We start from the raw sequence: 20,136 nt of genomic DNA on the forward strand, positions 1-20,136 counted from the left end.
TGGCCCGTGCACCCGGGTTCTGGCCCCCTCCACTACGGCCCCACTTCCACCGACAGCACCCGCGCCCCAGGCCAGGCCCGGGGGGCAGTCCCCTGCCTGGGACTCTAAACCCGGCCAGCCCCCCAGACTCAGCCTCAGCGGGAGGGGCCCTAGAAAATGACCTGGTTCCTCTGGGAAGCCACAGTCAGGACGGGCAGGGATGATCTGAATCAGACGAACCTCAAGCGACAGGGGAGGAACAGCTGTGCCTGTCACTGGGTGACTGTCATTGCATCACAGGATGGCGTAGCCCCAGGCCAGCAGAGACCCCATGGAGTTGACCCCCTGTGATATACGACACACCTGGGGGTCTGTTCCTCTGCTTGGGGAAACCAGCAGGAAGTCTGGATCGGGTGGACAAGGGGGCCCAGCCCGGAGCCTGGGGGTCACCCCTGATGAGCTGCCCACCTCACACAGACACGTGCAAACACAGCGCATGCGCCCCCACCCGCCCCACGGGGACCGTACCCGCTGGGTAGCGTGATTCAGCATCTCTTGCCAGGCCGAGTCGAACTGCCGCTTGTCGTCCTCCAGCAGCCGCTGCTCAGCCAGGGAGATGGTCTCCTTGGCGGCACGGAGCACCTCGGTGGCCCTCTGGAAGTCCTGTGTGGCCCTCTGGGCTTCCAGCTGAGCCTGGACGGGAAAAAAACCTCATGAGGTCTCAGGAGACATGGGGCTCCCATTGGCCCATCACACCCTCCAAAAGGGGAGCACCTATCCCTCTCTGCCTGCAGCCTGGTAGCAGGCTGGGTGCCCACAGGACCATGCAGATGCTGGATGGGGAATGGGGCTGGGGGGGAAGGCAGGGTTTTCACGGGCTGGTGGGGAAGGCAGGGTTTTCACAGCCCGGGACCCAGTGGACCAGATAAACATGCCAGCTCTCGGTCAGGGTTAGAGATGGCAAACCAGCCCACACAAGCAAGTACAGCCAGCCCCGGCCTTGCACAGAGAAGCTCTCATCAGCTGATGGGGCCAATGGCATCAGCGATCCCCACGCCACCCCTGCCCAGATCTGTGGTTCCATTCACAGCACGTGAGAACCAGAAAGGCCCCAGAGATCACAGTCCCACGTGTCATTCAGAGTGGGAACCGTGGCTCTGAGAGCTGCCACCAGACTCCGGCTGCTCCGAGTCCCACCCCGGCTCGGTGACTCTGCTGGACGAACCACACCGGCCAAAACCAGCAATGGGTGAAGGGTAGACCCTAACTGTCCTGACACCCTCCTGACTTTCAGGGAACATCGAGTGGCAGAATCCACAGAAACTGCGGCTGACCCACAGCAGATGGGCCCCTCGAGGATGCGAAGCATCATTAATCCAAACTGAGTGCAAAACCCCCAGGGGGCGGGGCTAGGGCTCAGGGGGAGGGCGCGTGCTTAGCATGCACGAGGCCCTGGGTTCAGTCCCCAGTATCTCCAAGAGAAAAAAAGAAAAGAAGAAAAATCCCAATTTATAAAGATTTAATACAAAAAAGAGCACAGCTGTCTCCTAAATAATGTCCATGTTGATTACGTGGTGAAGTGACAGCATTTTGTACATACTGGGTTAAAACATATTATTAAAGCTAATTCCACCTGCAGTTTTTTTTTTTTTTAGGACAACTAGAAAATTTTAACTTACATAGTTGGCCCATATTCTATTGCTTTTATACAGTAGACACACGTCCCCCAGGAGTGGGCCATGCAATTGTGCCAGAAAAGCAACAGACTCTCATCACCACCCTGGGCAGGTCCACCTGGAACTCCCCGCCGGAGCCAGGGAAAGCCACTGCTCAACCCCCAGCCCCGCTAACCGGATCCCTCAGTCAGTTATATGAGCTGGGGGGACACCCCCGGGGCTCAGGGCCATTCTCACATGACTGAGAGGGAAGTCCTTGGATACCACAGGCCAAGGACACTTCTTATAGACAGTTAAGAGGAACAAAATCAGACGTGGAGCCCAGCAGCCGCCAGGGTGGGGGACAGCTGTGACACCCTGTTGGGTGCCAGTCTCCATCACCGTGATCACATGACTTCGGATCACACCCTACCTGACCTTCAGGCCACGACAAGCCATTCAGGGGGCTGAACTGGGCGTGGACATTCTGAAGTAATACAGTGAGGGAGCCTGAGGGAGAAATTCCTTCCCATGCAGGGAATCCCAGATGGCTTCCTGGAGGAGGAGGATCCTGGACTGAGGGCGGGGAACGGGGACAAAATGAAAATGTGGGATGGGTGGGGGCCCAGGAGGGAGAAGATTTATGAAACAGTGTCTGCAGGAGGCCTGACAAAGGCTAAAGGCTAAAGCTCCAGACAGGGGACCTGCCTGCCGCAAGCCCACCATGTGGCCTGGGGACCACGCAGGTGTGCCCAGTAACACACTGAGGACCAGGGGCTGCCCTCCAGGACGGACAAACCCACTGACAAGACACCAGGTGGCATACCCAGCTCTCAGCAGCACAACTCACTGTGCTCCCCCTGCAGAGGACAGCCCTCCACCTGTCCAGACACGGGGGGAGAGGGGTGGGGAGGACCCATCCCTGAGAAGCTGCCCCCGCACTGCACCACAGACCCCTGCGGGCTTCCAGCCCCACCCAGCAGGCCAGAATTAACCCCAGGGGACCCTAACCTTTTCTCAGAGGTATCTGTCTTTGTTTTTAAGCATATTTTAGTATTTCAGTTCAGCAACATTCAAGGGTAATAAACTCTCCTCCCCAGGTCTCCCTGCTTCAATTAGGAAGCTCTTCTGTCTTCAAACCAATTAAAGAAAGATGCTCTCAGGGGAACCTTCTGAAACGTGGCTTCTGTGACCTGGGCCCAGAACCGCCTCACCTGCTGTTGTGCACCTGCTATGCTCCAAGTAAGGAAACCCATATGCAATGGAATACTACTCAGCCATAAAAAAGAATAAAAGGCCACTTGCAGCAACATGGATGGACTTGGAGATTATCATACTAAATGAAGTAAGCCAGAAAGAGACAAGTAGCACATGATATCACTTATGTGGAATCTAAAATATGACACAAGTGAACTTATTTACAAAACAGACAGAATCACAGACATAGAAAACAAACTCATGGTTACCAAAGGGGAAGGGGGGAATAAATCAGGAGTTTGGGATTAGCAGATACACACTTCTGTATATAAAATAGATAAGTAAGTTCCTACTGTACGGCACAGGGAACTATATTTAATACCTTGTAATAGCCTATAATGAAAAACATGAAAAAGAATATATAAATGTATAAATAACTATCTCTATGTACACCAGAAATTAACACAACATTGTAAACTGACTGTACTTTTAAAAAAGAAAACATAAGGGGACCAGATCTACACGAAGAAGAAAAGAGGAAGCCCACCTGAGGTGGCCCTGCAGAAGAACATGCTCTCCGCTGAGCCCCTGGGGAGTTTCTGAAGTTTCTGCAGCGTTCCTTCCCTCCCTGGGCATCAGAAATGTGCTTTCCCTGTCATACTGTGAATCCCACTAATAGGAGGATTTGGTCTACAGTTATCCCACCCACAGAAGCCAGTCGGCATCTCTCCATCACTTATCCCCTCCATCATTTATTTATTCATTCATTCATCCAAGCTGAGCATCTGCTCTGTACCCACTGTCTATCCTCCCCATCTTTCCTGGTGCCTCAGGATGAGGCAGTGTCTCAGCTGAGAGCCTACTTCCCAGCTGTCACTGTAGCCTGTGCCCCTGTTGCTAACCTTTAGCCAATGAGATGTAAACAGACACTGAGACTTCTGGGAGAGCTCCTTTGTCTCTCCATTGATATTGTGATAGCAATACGATGGCTGGTGCTTTAACAGCCATTTTGGATCATGAGGCAACTCTCTTAAATTAGGTCTCTGCCCTGGACTTTTTACATGACAGAAAAAAAAAAATCTCATGTTTAAGCCAGTGTTATTTGGGGGTTTTCGGTTATGTTGAGGCAAATCTAAACCTAAATGATAATACATCTTCCCCTCCACCCAGCTGGGCTGTTCTGCAAACCTACAGAGTGACTACAGCAGCCAGCGAAGACGTCCAATCTCCCTCAAGTCCTTTCTGGCTGCTCACAGTCCACTTTATGACCATTAAGCCCAAGGAAATGAACTTTGGGGGCTTCCTAAAGAATCGCAAAGCTCATGGCCTCTTTGTAAAGTGTTCATAAAACATTTTCTGAAACCACACAAGGGGTGGGAGGGAAGCACACCATCCCATCACACCTCCACTGGCAGGACACAAGCCATTTGACATCGACACAGTACCCCCCGGACGCTAAGTTCTAGGGAGGGAAGGGGAGGGGAGGGGAGCAATTAATGACCTTCCTTGGACACCAGCCCCACCCGCTGTAACCAGCAGCTCTCAGACACGCATGGGTGTCCCACAGGGTCATCAGCCAAGGGGCAGGAGTGGAGAGGCCTGTCACTGTCACAGCTGCAGCCCACTATCGGCCCCAGGGAGAACAAGAGCATCTGAACATTTGCATTGGTTGCAACCGAAGTTGAAGGTGGAGGGAGGTTGACAGACCCTTCATTTCTCAAAGGAGGGCCCAGAGAAGCGAGGCAACTTGCTCAACGTCACACAGCATCTTGGTGGCTGGCGGGAGCCAGGAAACCAGGGCGCCTGCCCCTGCGGGGAGCAGGGGGATGGGGTATTTCTGCTCCACCTCGTAAAGAGGAGGGGTCTTGTCACTTGGCTGCCTAGAGCTGCCCGCTTGCTGGCGGTGGCTCCAGATCACAGAGGGAGCCCGGGAGACAAGACTTGCCTAGATCCTGACTACTAACAAAGCCTTCGTGCGGACTCAGAGGACTGCGAAGAAAATTACAGCAGCCAGTGCTCGGACGTTTATTCCGAGTCAGGTAACACACAAGGTGCTCCGGTACAGGCCTCGGTGAGAGCTGCTAATTCTTCTGTGAGGTCAGTGCAAGCACTGTCCCTACTTGATAAAGGAGACCCAGCTCAGAAAGGAGAAATAACTCACCCAAGTTCACACAGACAGCAACGGTGGCCAGAGTCAAACGCTGACCCAGTGCGGCCCACGCTCACTGTCTACCCAGTACCACCTGCTGGGACACACGCTCCTGACCAAGAAGTGCTGGTCCGGTGATGTTCCTCTTACTTCCTCTCCCCATCAAGGCCATGCCGGCCACTGCTACACAGATCAGGATGGGTAGGGGGGCCACAGGGAGAAGGACGTCAGCCACCAAGGAGAGCATGTGTCCCCTCCGAGGGGTGTGAGTGAGGGGGTGAGGAGTGGGGTGTCCCTGATGAAAGAGCCACGCTCATCCCCAGTCAGGAGCCGGGTCAGGCAGTGGGGTCTGGAAAGGCTGATCTGGAAAGCTCTCTGGGCTTAACCACTCGTCCCCCCAACACTGTTCCCGCTCCTGCTCTCGGGACCAGCCCAGACCCCACACCCATTCAGGTCACAGGCCTTTGGGTGGCCTTCCCGCCTCCCTTCTGAATGCCTTAGCACCTGAAACCCAAAGGGACTCCCTGGGTTTACTGAGGAATGAATAGGCTCCACCTGCATGCACCTCCCACAACTGCCATCGCGAAGCAACAGGAGGCTTCCCAAGAGCCCACAATGAAAACGGATGTGGGAAGGTGTATGTGTGTGTGTGACGGGTCAGTGTGCTGGACACCAGACATTAACACGACGGGGTAAGCCGACCACACTGCAACCAAAAAAAAAAAAGGCTTCTGGAAACCCTTGGAGACTTGGGCACGAAATGAAGATGGGGCGTCCCACCGCTTCTTAAAAAGGATGAGAAAGTCACCAGCCTGGGGTGAGCAGAGGACGCCCCGAGTGTGAGGTCATGGCCGTGGGGCCTCAGGGCACCAGATGGAGGCCCCCAGCCCGCAGGGGTCAGAACAGGCCAAGGGGGCTGTTGCCATGGGCAACCGCTGTGGGGAAGCCCCCTATCCTTGCCTTTTTTTTTTTAACTTGATACCATTTTGTCCTTGTTTTTTTCCTCTTTTTTCCAATTGAAGTAGAGTTGATTTGCAATGTTGTGTTAATTTCCGGCATACAGCATAGTGATTCAGTTATATATACATATATATATTCTTTTCCATATTCGTTTTCATTATAGGTTACTACAAGGTGTTGAATACAGCTCCCTGTGTGGTAGAGGGATCTGGTTTATCTGCGTTACACGCCCTTGACTTCTTACGGTGACAGCTGATGTGCGGCTTGAATAATCCACCTCCCAGCTAGACATTCATGGAGAAAAGCCCCAGATCCCTCCCCGCGCCATCTGAGGAAGATCAGACCCCGCTGGCCCCGGCGAGGCGGGCGGCCCGGGATGAACGTCAAAGCCGACAAGGGGCAGGGCGTGTTCTCTGCTCTAGTCAAGCTCCAGTGTCCGCCTGTGTCCTGAGCCGTCAGGGGGTGGCAGTGACCAGAGAGTCTGAGACTTTCCACTGCGGACACTGATCCTTCCATGCCCTTTCTAACTTGTATGAGGTTGACTGAAGTGGGGCTCGAGGCAGGGATGGTCCACTTTGACCCTGAGGAAGTCTTGGACACAAACATTTTAATCAGAAGCATTTCCTAGAGAGAATTCCATGAAGTCCATCTAGTTCCTTGATCATTTTTCATGTCCAGAGTCCCTAGATTTTTTCCATTTTTATTTAGTCAAAATTATTTTCACTGGGGGGAGGGTACGGCTCAGTGGTAGAGCACATGCTTAACATGCATGAGGTCCTGGGTTCAATCCCAGTGCCTCCAATAAAATAAATCATAAGTAAAAGCCTAATTACCTCTCCCTCCAAAAAAGAACCAAAAAAATTAATGAAATCTATTTAAAAAAAATTTTTTTAAGGATCAGTTCTTTTCGATTTCAAATCCATGTGGGCCACCGAACAGTTTCGTCCACAAACTGTACTGATTCTAGCCTGTGCCATGGAGTTGTCCATTACAGTTCTGTCGAACTCAATTTCCCTGGACCAGTTTTCTGCAGATCTAAAAATCTGTTGAACATATGGGACATCAATTTTTAATCAGTCCCAAATGTCACCATGTACAGTGTGAGCCATCATCAGTTCATATTGAACTGTATAATATTAAAACATATTAAACAATACAGGCAACAAATTAAGTAAAGGATCCATGGTGCATATTTCTCATTAGAGAAATATGAGAAAACCGTGAGCAGTCTTAAGAAATACAATACAGGGCCTGCAGCTGGTTTAGCAGAAGGCCACAAAGTTCTTTGATTCATCGCAATGTCAAAAGACCCCCGGAGGGAATCAGAAAAAAATCAAGGTCAAATAGTTTTGTTCTGTCTTGCGGTTAGAGATGAGCTGTTTAAAAACAAAAATTAAAAAGCTATTATCTGCAGAGGGGGAGGGTACATAGCTCAGTGGTGGCGTGTGTGCTCAGCATGCACGAGGTCCTGGGTTCAATCCTCAGTACCTCCATTACAATAAGTAAATAAATAAAACTAATTACTCCCCCCCCAAAAAAAGGTTCCAGTAGCTATTATCTGCTTCAAAATAATACACTTAGCAATGAGAGCTGTAGGAGGTGGGGCAGGGGAGATCAAAGATGAAACAAGACTGGCCACGGGTAACTGCAGAAGCCAGACAAAGCAAACACAGTAGCCATTATACTATATTTGAAATACAGCCATTATACTGTATTTGAAATTTCCTGTACTAAAAAGTAAAAAGTAAAAAAACTATTATCACACATTATTATATATAAAATAGCTAAACAAGGTCCTACTGTAGAGCACAGGGAACTATATTTGGTTCCTTGTAATAACATATAATGGAAAAGAATTTGAAAAGAAAATACAGATATGTATGTATTTGTACAACCAAATCACTTTGCTGTACACCTGAATCTGACACTGTAAATCAACTACACTTTAATAATAATATTAATAACTATTATCATTTGCAACTACCTACTTAGGATTCTCTAAAACTGTAATCTCTTACACAGGTGCCACTGGCTACAGGTGGCTATTTACTTACTTACAAAGAAAAAAATTAAAATTTCAGTTTCTTGGTTGCACTGGTCACATGTGGCTGGTGGCTCCCACACTGATCAGCACAGACACAGAACATTTCCAATGTCACAGGACGTTCGCCTGGACAGGGCTGGCCGAGATACTGGCCAACACTGACATGAAGGCTGGCGGGGGGGCTCAGCTGCCATCCATAATCTCTGGTTTGTGCTCATCAAAGCAGCACCTTCATTCCTGCTTTGTCTTACAAGTAATCGGACCGTAAAATACCCATAATCAAGGAACCCTGGGGGTATGCCGTAGAGAGACCTTGGGTGTGGGGAAGGCTCAGCCACCCGATAGGGTGCTCAGACCAGAGTCAGGCGGGATGGTCTCCACTCCCTCTGGTCGTCCAGGACCCCAGACTGACCAGGGCGGGTGTGACTCGAGGGTTTCCCCTGGGGCTTCGGGGAGGTCCGTCTGGGATGGCATCCACCTTGCTTGTCTCCTGCAACTGACGTTAACACTGGCACGCACGCCCGAAGCACACCTATCAGCTTCCCGTTCCACTCACCTGCCCGGTCCCTCCGCCCCAGGTGGGCACCATCTGCCTCCCAACAGGACGTCCCCAGTTCAGCCAAAAGCCGCCAGCAGGAGGAGGACACAGGGCCACCTGCCGTCTCTGACCCTCACACTCTCCTGGCCTCAGATCAAATCCTTCCTGCCGCTGCCGCTGCCGCTGCGGGGACACAACAGATGCAGCCTCCCCGTGTCCCCGGCCAGAAGGGCGACCCCACCCCTCCCTGGGCTTCCTCTCGCCCCCCACTCGGCTGGCGGGGCGGGGAGCAGACCTCCTCTGCCTACACAGCTACAGACCGGGGGAGGGAGGCCAGGCAGGCCCGACACAGGGGACAGCAGCCCTGCCCACCGTCAGGACCCCATGACCCAGCAGCACCCCGGGAGCCACCACCACGCCTAGAGCCCCGGCCCGGGGATCCAGGCACTGAGTCTGCGCCCAAGGAGACAGAATCAGCACGGATCAAACGCTTTATTTTATAGAAGAAAATGCAGGAGCCTAACAAGTAAACTGGCCTGACTCAGAGGGACAAGGCACAAACCCATCTCTGGAGTCCAAATATGTGCTAACTCGGGCAGCTCCCTCGGGAGGTCCCCCCAGTTCAGCAAGTCTTCGCATTTATTTCTGTCTCTGCCTTGGCCCCTCGACCCCTACCACTGTCATTCCCATGACGTAAGAAGCACAGCATCTCCCGGGCTCAAGGTCAGAAAGACACACACAGCCTTCAGGGAAGCTTCCCTGGGAAACACAATACAGACCCCGGCCACGATGGGGGGGCCTGAGGTTCTGAGAGAGAGGAGGGCCTGGGGACTGAAGACTGCAGGTGGGCAGAGCCCCCTGCTCTGTAATGATGCCTCACGACAGTCGGACAGCCCTCTGGGGCTCCTAAGAAGCTGCTGGTTTCCCAGAGGATGCAGCTGGGAGGTGGTGGGTAATGATGGGGATATGGACGGGGGTGCACCCCTGCTCCACACGCTCAGCCACAGCCAAGACACACACAGCTGAGAGTCACGCATCCGAGTCACGCATCCAGGGGCATCAGATGCCTTGGCAAAGCTCCACCCCTACTCTCACCCCTACCTCTCCCCTTCCTCTGCCGGGGGGAGCCAGCTGGCCCGTTAGCCCTCACCCTGGTCCTGCCCCTGCAGACAGGGCCCTCCCCATCCCTGGGGACTCTGAGCAGAACTGCCAACATTTCCAGAAGGTGGTCCCACCAGTACCACGTGGACAGACAGGCCCCCCCGCAGCTCTCCAACCCCAGGGACCCTGCGCTGAACACACTGCAGTGCCAACAGAGGAAACAAGCCCCTGCCCAGCACAGAACTGGCACTGATGGTTCTGGGCCACCGCCAGGCAGCGCCCCCATGTCCAAAGAACTGGGAGCAGCAGGGGAGACTCCCGCCACCAGCAAGGACCATTGTCCTGGGTCTTCGACCTTGAACGAGTCACTGGACTTCTCAGAGTGGAACGCCAAGGCCTCTGTTAACTCCCACGGAGCCCGTGTTCCAGTGCTGAAGGTACGGAATTCCGGCAGGACTCTCAGGGCCACAGTCTGGAACGCAGTGTCCGGCTTACACACGTGCGAACAGCCCATCAGCAGACGGGTTGACCACCGAGCTATTTGGCTTTTGCAGTCTCTTTTATTGTTATACTTGCAAATTTTCCACAATAAAAAGCTTGCAGGGGGCGGGTATAGCTCAGTGGTTGAGCATGTGTTTAGCATGCATGTGGTCCTGGGTTCAATCCCCAGCACCACCATTAAAATAAATAATAAAACAAAACCTAATTACCTCCCCCCAAAAAAACTTTTAATTAAAAACATAGGTTACAAAACTGCTTTTCCTGAAGCACTTCTTAATCAGCTGTTTCTCTGCTGTTCTCTACCACACAGATTTTTCCTTAAACTCAACCTTGTCACTGGGTTCAGTAACAGCACAATATGAAGGCCAAGGGCTTGTCCACACTATTTATCAACTCAAAATTAGAACAACCATTTGTCCAGTCAAATGTTTGAATCCCATCCTAAGAGCACACGTTAAAACGGCCAGGGAAATCTGAACGAGGACCGGGGACTAGATGATACTAAAAGAACTATTGTTAATTTTGTTAGGTGTGAAAATGTGGGCTTTTAAAGGCTCTTGTCTGTTAGAGATGAGCACTTCAGTGTTTACGGGTGAAGCGAACAGCTTTCAAATAAAAGACAACCGAGGGCAGATGAAGCGTGACGGTAAGATGGGACCGAGCGCTGACGCCAGCGATGGACGCTAGGGTTCACGGATTACTCTCTACTTTTGTGCACACTTGAAACATTCCCTAATAAAAAGCGGAAATGTTTTTCGAAGCCTTTGGTCTGTCATTAGCACTTTTGCTGTTCACCCGGCCCGTAAGCACGAAAGAAAATGCTACTCACTTTAAAACTAGGGAAACCAAAGCTGTTTGTCAAGGGTGGTCCTGACTAAAGGCAAAAATGTAAACTAAATAAATAAATATTGAAATTTAAAAAGAATACCTGTAGGATTGCCCGTGAAGGGAAGTAAACAGTTAACATCTCAGCCATGCATGAGACAGGTTCACCAGATCGGGAGGGCTCCTGACCCCTCAAAGCACATCTTATAGCAAACATGTGGGAAGTCCAGCGCTGCCCCCCACGATCCTGTTGGGGGCCAAACCACTCCAGCTGCCCAGAGTTTTCTCATCTCTCATCCCGACAGCTTCTGCTATGATTTAAAACTCTCAGTTCTGGGGGGAAGGTACATAGCTCAGTGGTAGAGTGCACGTAGCATGTATGAGGTCCTCGACCTCCCAGCACCTCCATTAAAACAACTAAATAAATAAAAACCTAACTACCTCCCTTCCAAAAAATTAAAATTAAAAAAACAAATTTAAACTGTCAGCTCTTTCTCTGTCCCTGGCAGAGAGGGGAGGAAAAAAAAAGAAAAGGCACCGACTTACAACGGCAAAGTGCACTACCAGCACAAAGCATTTTCAAGAAGGGCAGAAAGCAACCTGCAGAAATGTGGATCAGCCCTGCCCGCACTCACTTCCATCGTCAGGAGGACAGGAGGAACCAGGGTGGGGTGTTTATTAAGCCCCCTGCCCTACCAGGCACTCGCCTATGGAACCCAGCCTACAGCCCTGTCTCCACGACACCACCTGCACGGCCACTCTGCCCAGCCCTCTGGCTGAGACTTCCTCTAGGCGAAGCATCCCAAGGCTGAGCAAGTCCTGCCCAACCTCTCCCCACCCCCAGCTCTGTACTAAGGACGAAATGGGCTCTGAGAAACCTCTGGAAACGATTCCAGCATCTAATGCGATTAAAAACAGTGAGTTCAAAAACATCCCTCCTGCCCTGAGACAAGGAATCCTCAGCAGATATGATGGAAGCATGTGCCATGGGCCGTCCCTGCCAGGCTGCAGTCCACAAAAGGAGCAACTGGGGGGCTTCCTGAGACTGGCTGGGGCCGGGACCAGCCGCCCACCTGCCCGTGTCTGCCTCACACAACTGCCTGGCTTCACCCCCCAGGGGCTGCCGTTAACAGAGGCAGCGGATGTGCCCATTCCAGACAAAGTGACTTCTGCTGACACAACTCACTAGGCAGCTAGGAATGGAAAGTTGGGAAGAAGCTTCTGGAAGCTTTCTACTCTTGGCCCGGAAGGCTGGACGAGATCCACAAGGGGGCATGAAGGGAGATCAGGGAAGAGAGGGAGCCGTAGGACAAGTCACCCCCAGGGCCCCAGCACGTGCAGACGCCTGGTCAGTCCTCCAGGCCGAGGACCCTCAGAGTCAGGGCTACTGCAGAAAAGCTCCAGGACCCAGAGCTCCTCTCTGCACCGAGCATCATCCAGTGACCTGGGGAGCCCTGTGTTACTGAATTTTTTAAGCTCCCAAACCTAGCCTAACGGCCAGTGTACTGCAGATGCTTAAGAAACGTCCTATGTTTAGCTCCTACAACTCAATAACAAAGAAACAAACAACGAATCCAAAAATGGGCAGGAGACCTAAACAAACATTTCTCCAGTGAAGACATACAGATGGCCAATAAGCACATGAAAAGATGCTCAACATCACTAATTATCAGAGAAATACAAATCAAAACTATGATGAGGTACCACCTCACACTAGTCAGAATGGCCATCATTCAAAAGTCCACAAATAATAAATGCTGGAGAGGCTGTGGAGAAAAGGGAACCTTCCTACACTGCTGGTGGGAATGCAGTTTTGTGCAGCCACTGTGGAAAACAGAATGGAGATTCCTCAGAAGACTAGGAATAGACTTACCATATGATCGAGTAATCCCACTCCTGGGTATATATCCAGAAGGAACCCTACTTCAAAATGACACCTGCACCCCAATGTTCACAGCAGCACTATTTACAATAGCCAAGACATGGAAACAGCCTAAATGTCCATCGACAGATGACTGGATAAAGAAGTGGTGTATTTATACAATGGAATACTACTCAGCCATAAAAAAGAATGAAACAATGCCATTTGCAGCAACACGGATGGACCTAGAGATTATCATACTAAGTGAAGCCAAAAGAGAGAGAAAAATATCATATGATATCACTTATATATGGAATCTAAAAAAAAAAAGGACACAAATGAGCTTATTTACAAAACAGAGAAGACTCACAGACATAGAAAACAAACTTACGGTTACCAGAGGGGAAAGGGGGTGGGGAAGGGATAAATTGGGAGTTCAAGATTTGTAGATACTAACTACTATATATAAAATAGATAAACAACAAGGAAAAAAAAAGAAATGTATGTTTAAGTCAGGTACCAAGCTAGAGTACAAATGACAAGCCACAAACCACCTTCTGACGGTCCACCTTGTGATTTTCTTCCTCTGTGGCTCCTGCAATCAGATAAACGTCTCTCAGGGCCGGTGTGTCCCCAGAAGCGCCCGTTTACATGATGTGAAAACTCACCTGAATGATGACCTCACCGTATATACTACATCGTGCAGCATGAACGCCATTCTCTCAAGGTCTAAATAACTCCCCTTCCACTTTACCTCATCTCCTCCCAGCTGAAATGATACACAACCCAGGTCCCAGTGGGTCTTCAGGAAATTCCTGGGTGAAATTTTACCCTCTCTGAATTTACAGAACCAAATTTTTAAAGAAATATTTACTAAGCAACTATTTTATTGGGAAGGTTGGTTTTTGGCGGGAGGATGGAATTAGGTTTGTTTGTTTAAATGAGGTACTGGGGAGGTCCTGGGGAAGCCAGGACCTTGAGCATGCTAAGTATGTGCTCTACCACTGGGCTATACCCTCCCCAAAACAGATTCCTACACTTCTATCTCAACTGTCTGCCAGGTTATATAATATAGTGTTCGAGGAAAGCACTTTGAAAACTGCCCCACATCTGAACATACTGATGACACATCTTGAATTATTTTACTCTTCATTTATTATTGGACAAGACCGCAAACTCCTTGGAGGGAGTGACGTTTTGTGCAGCTGTGAGTCCCCACTGCCAGGACGGTGACTTGGAAACAGGTGCTATTCCAAGCCCTGTACTAGCCAGGGACCTCGGCCGCCCGCTTCCCACCTCCTCTGGGATGCAGCATTCCTTCCCGGGGCCCTTCGGCACCACAGGTTGCCTGGGACACTTCAGCGCAGCCAAAGGAGCAACAGACTCACTGAAAGGTCAGCCCCCTCCTCCACCCTATCTTCTGCCTCTGGGTCAGTGTGACTTGGCTTAATTTTAACTACCCGCTGCATGATCAACTCCAAAAGAACCCAAAGTCAGGGGGACGCACAGGAAAATGAGGGCTTAATGCACCTCCCCGCTGAGCTTGGGGGGCAGAGAACCTGAGGGGTCTGTTGCAACGCAAGTGCACAGGGGTCCACACGGCCATGGCCAGCAGCCCCAGGCCAGAGCCAGCGTCACAGCAACAGGACACAGGAGCAGGCACACCCCAGGGCCTGGAGCCCAGGCCACGTCCAGGGAGCTCTGAGAAGGACCCTGAGCACTTTAAATCCCCGGGCCTCGCTTTCCTCATCTGCAAGACGCAGTCAGCAGAAGCTACCTCGTGAGAGCCCCGAGGAGCAAGTGAGTTATCACACGTGAAGAGCTCAGAACAGGCAGACAGTGAGCGGTGCAGACGTGTCAGCTGTTACACCCGCAGAAATGACGCTGAGTTAGCTCATGGTGATCAACCCCCAGGACGTGGGTGACCCTTAACTTAAGGAGAACTGCTGATCACCTGTGTGCATAACATATCCGCCCATGCGCACAGACGTGTGTTTCCAGAGGACATCCACAGCTTTCATCACATTCTCAAAGCAAAAACTGTGGAGAGCTTAGCACAGGAGGGGGCTGCCGGAGGGGTCTGCAGAACGGACACTGACCTGCCCCTTCATGTTCATCAGGTCAGCAGGCAAAGGGTAAAAGCCAAGCAGTACTTCCAACAGCACCTCCCGCAATGAGGGAAATGTTTTCTCTCTGCGCTGTCCCAAAATAGCTGCCACCGGCCACCTGTGGCCACTGAGACTGAGAAACTGACCCCTGAGTTGTATTTCATGTCACTATTTCTATTTAAGAAGCCACACGTGGCTACCGTTTTGAGCGTCACGTTGCTGGTCAGCCTGGGGAGGAAAACATCACAGGCGAAGGGAACGGAATGTGCACGGATGCAGAACATCCCCACGATGCCCTCGGAGGTTGTGAGTGAGGCTGTGCGATGTACCGGGCAGCTGTGAGCAGGGGTGGGGAGGGCGCAGGCGGGGGCTCGGCGCAGAGGAGCAGATGCAGGGAGAAGAGGGACTGAGGCAAATGGAAAAGCCTGTGTGCCGTGCTCAGAGCTGGGCTGGTCACCCCACACAGAAGAAGTGCTGTGTCGTGCAAGGTGCTCCAGAGAAACAGAACCAATGGGATGTGTGTGCGCAGATGGTCCCCGACTCACGATGGTTCGTTCAACTTGTAAGTTACCAATACGACAGTGGTGCAAAAGCAATAGGCATTTGGTGGAAATTGTGCTCAGAATTTAGAATCTGGACCTTCCCTTGGGCTGGACGTGCAGGACCAACCCCTCTCCCAGCCTGGGCAGCGGCAGCTTCCAGTCCTGTCAGCTATGCAGTCACGAGGGCGAACAACCCAGACAAGTACGACCACCTGGACCCAGACACGTTCTGTACTTCACTCTCAGTACAGTATTCATAACCTACATGAGAAATTCAACCCTCTACTATAAAAGAGGTCTTCTGTCAGAGGGTTTCGCCTCACTGTTGGCTCATGTAAGTGTTCTGAGCATGTGTGAGGTGGGCGAGGCTGGGTTGTGATGCTTGGCAGGTGAGGAGTATTAAATGCATTTTCAACGTAGCATAGTTTCGACTTAGGATGGTTCATCAAGATGTAGCCCCATGGTGAACTGAGGAAGATCTGTGTACAGAAAGAGGTTTTATTTTAAGGAATCAGCTCATGTGACAATGGAGGGTGGCAGTCCCCAGTCTGCAAGGTGGGCCAGCAGTGGAGAGAACCAGAGAGAAGCTGGTGCTGCAAGGCAAGTCCGCAGGCCGTCAGCTATGCAGGTTCCCCTTGCTCAGAGGGAGGTTAGTCTTCTCCTCCATCCAGGCCTTCAACTGATTGGATGAGGCCCACCCACATCACAGAGGGCAGTCTGCTTTACTCAAGTCCACGGATGGAAATATGAACTGCACCCCAACCCCAATAAACACCCTCACAGAAAAATGCAGAATAACATTTGATCACCTACCTGGGTACTGCAGCCCAGCCAAGTCAACACCTAAAATTAACCATCACACACAAAGTTTTGAGCTGAACCACTAGCAAAACTGACTTTGGCAAGATTCAGTTGGGAGGCACAGGTAAGAAGTGGAGAAGGGGGCACTGGGAGGCAGGAATACCAACTGAAAGGCGATATCAGTCATCCAGGCAAGACACAAGGGCTTCCACCAAAGAAGTGGCAAGGAAATGCGTCATCTAATTAGTATTTGATAAAAGAAAGTTTGAATGGATTCTGCAACGTGACAAAACCACATACGTGTGTGCACGCACATACACACGCACACACCCTTTATGGGAAGCTAGCATTTCCTCCTAGGACTCCAACACAATATAAAGGAAAGGAAGTTTTCTACGTAGCAGAAAGGGACGGAAATGATGGAACAGAGAGATACGGGGCACTTCCCTCCTCAGAGGAGCCCTGGGCCTGCTCTGTGGGTCGTACACACCCACCTCGAACTCCTGCCAACCAAGAGGCTTTCTAGAAGTAAACCACAGCACAGACATGACAGAGCTGGTCAGCTGCCTCCCAACATCCATGGTTCCCTTCATCCTTAGAAACCACCTCGCTAGTTAAAAAAAACACCAAGCCAAGCCTTCCTTGCAGCTACCCAAGACTATGTGACTCAGTTCTGACAATGAAACAGAAGAGGGTGTTGGCTGGGACTTCCAACTGGACTCTTTACAATAGAAGGGACATATGTTCCTTCCCCTTCCTCTTTTTCTCCTTCTGTCCTGAAATGCACGTGTGATGGCTGGAGCTCCTGGAGCCACTTTGGACCATGAGGTGACTTTAAAGGGTGAGACTTACATCCTAGGATTGAGTACTAAATAGAACACTGGATCTCAGATGACCATGCACTCCTGGCATTAACTTAGATTGCCTAATTAAGGACTCCTTTTAGGTGAAAGAAGATACCTTTGTGGTTTAGGTCACAGTTTCTAAGTCCTCTGCTACTTGCAGACAATGCCATTCTTGGTTGATATAAGATAAAGCCATTGTTTTATGCATAAAGCAATAGAAATTTCAGAATTTCAGGCTGCAGAAGTTCACCTTTTTATTTCCTCACAGCTTTGGGGTCGGGATGGGACCAGACAGATGAGGAATCTACATGAACTAACACAATGTCTTACATCTCATGACTTCCTCCCAACAAGAGCCCACTACAGATGCCTTCAACCACCTTGGCTGAGGGTCCAGGGTCAGCGTGAAAACGGACCTCCCAGTTTTCTCTGTATAAAAAGCACCTTCACTCGCCTGGCCTGAGCCTGAGATCAAGAGACTTCCAGTCAGAGAATGCAAGAACCTGAGAAGATGCAACATGATTTTTAGAAATAAAAAAGGCTTTGCCCAAAGGCTGGGGAATGCACTTGAGACTGGTAATGAATTGATGAACAAATGGTGTATTTTTCTTTAACTTACATTTAAACTACTCCTTCAAAGTGAGGCTTCCTAAAGCCAGCTGGTCCTTAACAGAAGCAAAAAAAAAAAAAAAAACTTAGACTCAGTCACTTAGCTGAGAAATCCCATTTCCTCTTCGAAGCATGAGGTTGCGGAGTAGAACAGGAGGTGAGTGGGCTGAGGGCTTGTCTGGTCGCACGGAACACCCCTACGTGACTGCACAGGAACCCACAACCCCTCCAGGGCTCTCAGTGCGCTGAATTCAGGAACCCTGAGGAGTGAGGCGACTCTGAAACTACTTTCTCCATCTGGCTGATGACTCTACACCACAACTTCCCTCCTCTGCAGGGCTGCCAGATTCAGCCAAGGGAAAGAGAAGACTCCCAGTTCAATCTGGATTTCAGGTAAGCAAATAACCAGGTTTAGTTAAGTGGGTCCCCAGTATTGCATGGAACAGAGATGCTAAAAAAAAAAAAAAGTGATCTGAAATTCGAATTGAACTGGGTATCCTGGGTTCCATCTGCCAACCCGACCTTTGGCTGAAACCCCACAAGGACCTTCCATCATGAGGAAATGAAAACCCAGTCTGAGGCCCAGGCCCCTCGGCACTTCCCTCTTGGTGGGATGAGTGTGGTTTCAAGGAGCTCTTGCTGGGTGACAAGCCCCAGGCTGGAACCAGCGCCCCATCAGACCAGAAGCAAGGCATCCCAAGCCACAGGAGTGTCTTAAAGCTGAACCACTTGAACATCCAGAGACCATCAATCTCCAATCCTACTGCCACCCGCTTCTGAGCGTGAACAAGTCCGCCCGATTCTTGGGGAGAGATTTTCCTAGAAGGGAAGGGGGCCATGACGTCACCCTGGGAGGGGTGGGGGAGGGAGAGAGAAAAGGAGGAAAGTGGGGTGGGCAGAGGGTGTCCCTAGGCAAGGAGAGGGAGCAGAAGATAAGTCACCACTGGCTGGGGACCAAACCTGGTTGCCTAGCAACATAAAAGGACCCCTGGGCTGACAAACCTGGGAGCAAAAATACATCCCATACACTGATTTTCCTCTCCCTTCCAGGGAATGCCAGAGGTTCACGGCGGTGGGGAGGGAAGGGCATTCCACTGACAAGAGACGGATGTGGGGAGGGAGAAAAGAAAAAGAGAAACATCCAAGAAGCCTCGTGGTTTCAGATACGGCCCAGAACACATATCCTCTTTCCCCTCCAGTTGCTGTCCCGAGGCGACAGACCCCACTGTCTGCCTTAGACAGCCCAGCACCCACCAAGCAGCACTTCCAGGCATCCGCCAGGCCTCGGTGAGAGGCCACCGAAAGGAAAGCGGACTGTCCCTGACAAGCTCGGGCAGCGCCTCCATCTTCATCCTGCCCGGCTGAGACCCTGGGCCCCACTGGACCCCATTTCTGGCTTTCCACTGCCCACTTGGCAGGAAAGGGTCAAGAGCCAGTAACCCTCGCACCACAGAAGAAAAAACCTCAGATCAGCCACACCCCCTGCCCTGGTAGAGGACAGAGGATGCTGTGGGCAGCGCCAGCCAGGAGGAGGTACAGCCACAGGTAGGCCCTTTGGACGGAAGCCTCCAAGCCTGGATACCTGCTCTGCATCAGGGGCCTTGAGCCTGGGTCAGAGGATGCCCCTCGTCCCACTACGAACCCCATCCTGGTGCACCTGACTCCTCCCCAGAATCACCAACCAAGACCACAAGGTGCAGTCCTGCGGGCGAGGGAGGGTTAACAGCCCGTTGTCCTCCAGCCGCACATCACCAGGATGTCACCAGCAACTCTGCATCCAGGCAGGCGCCCCGCCACTCAGCTGCCTGCCCTCCACCCAGGCAGCCTGGGTGACACAGTTCCCAGGAACTGGCCTGTGGCCGGCCAGTGGGAACGTGGTCGAGGCTGTGGGGATGGACGTCAGTGACCCAGACCTCCTCACCTGAGTCCCACAGGGAGAGGGCTCAGGGGAAGCAAGTGACTGGGAAGAGGGGAGGCAGGACAAAGGCGCACTGAGGTCCCAGGAGGGGAAGCCGTTTCGCAGGGCCACCAATTACTCTGAAAGAGCCTCCAGTTACCCTGGGCAGGAAAAGCGGAGAAATAACTGCAGATGAGCTTAAAATTCCCCTAGAGCACAGGGAGCGTTATTCAGTAGCTTATAACAGACTATAATAAAAAGAATATGAAAAAGCATATATATATATATGTATCACTGAATCACTATGCTGTACACCAGAAATTAACACAACATTGTGAATTAACTATACTTCAGTTTAAAAAAATCACCTCCCTTTTAGCCCTACAAGTCAACTACTTCCCTTACCTGTTCCCCCAAGATGTGTCAGTGTGCAGTCAGCCAGCCGGGCATTCTGGCTGCCCCTGAAGACCGTCAAAGTGCCGGCCCCAGGCAGCAAGCAGCTGCCGGAAGCAGGGAGACGTAGG

At 51.3% G+C, this 20,136-nt stretch overlaps 1 protein-coding gene across 1 annotated transcript in view; it reads right to left on the reverse strand.

The window, feature by feature from the left end:
* The window catches only part of SH3BP5 (SH3 domain binding protein 5), a 65,273-nt gene that overhangs the window by 10,051 nt on the left and 35,086 nt on the right, over nucleotides 1-20,136 (reverse strand). The window contains exon 4 of the mRNA XM_072971345.1: nucleotides 508-672. Coding sequence (XP_072827446.1) covers nucleotides 508-672 — 165 coding nt within the window. The remainder of the gene's footprint in view (nucleotides 1-507; nucleotides 673-20,136) is intronic.

The sequence above is a fragment of the Vicugna pacos genome, chromosome 1, assembly GCF_048564905.1.
Source record: "Vicugna pacos chromosome 1, VicPac4, whole genome shotgun sequence".
In the NCBI taxonomy this organism is placed as follows: domain Eukaryota; kingdom Metazoa; phylum Chordata; class Mammalia; order Artiodactyla; family Camelidae; genus Vicugna; species Vicugna pacos.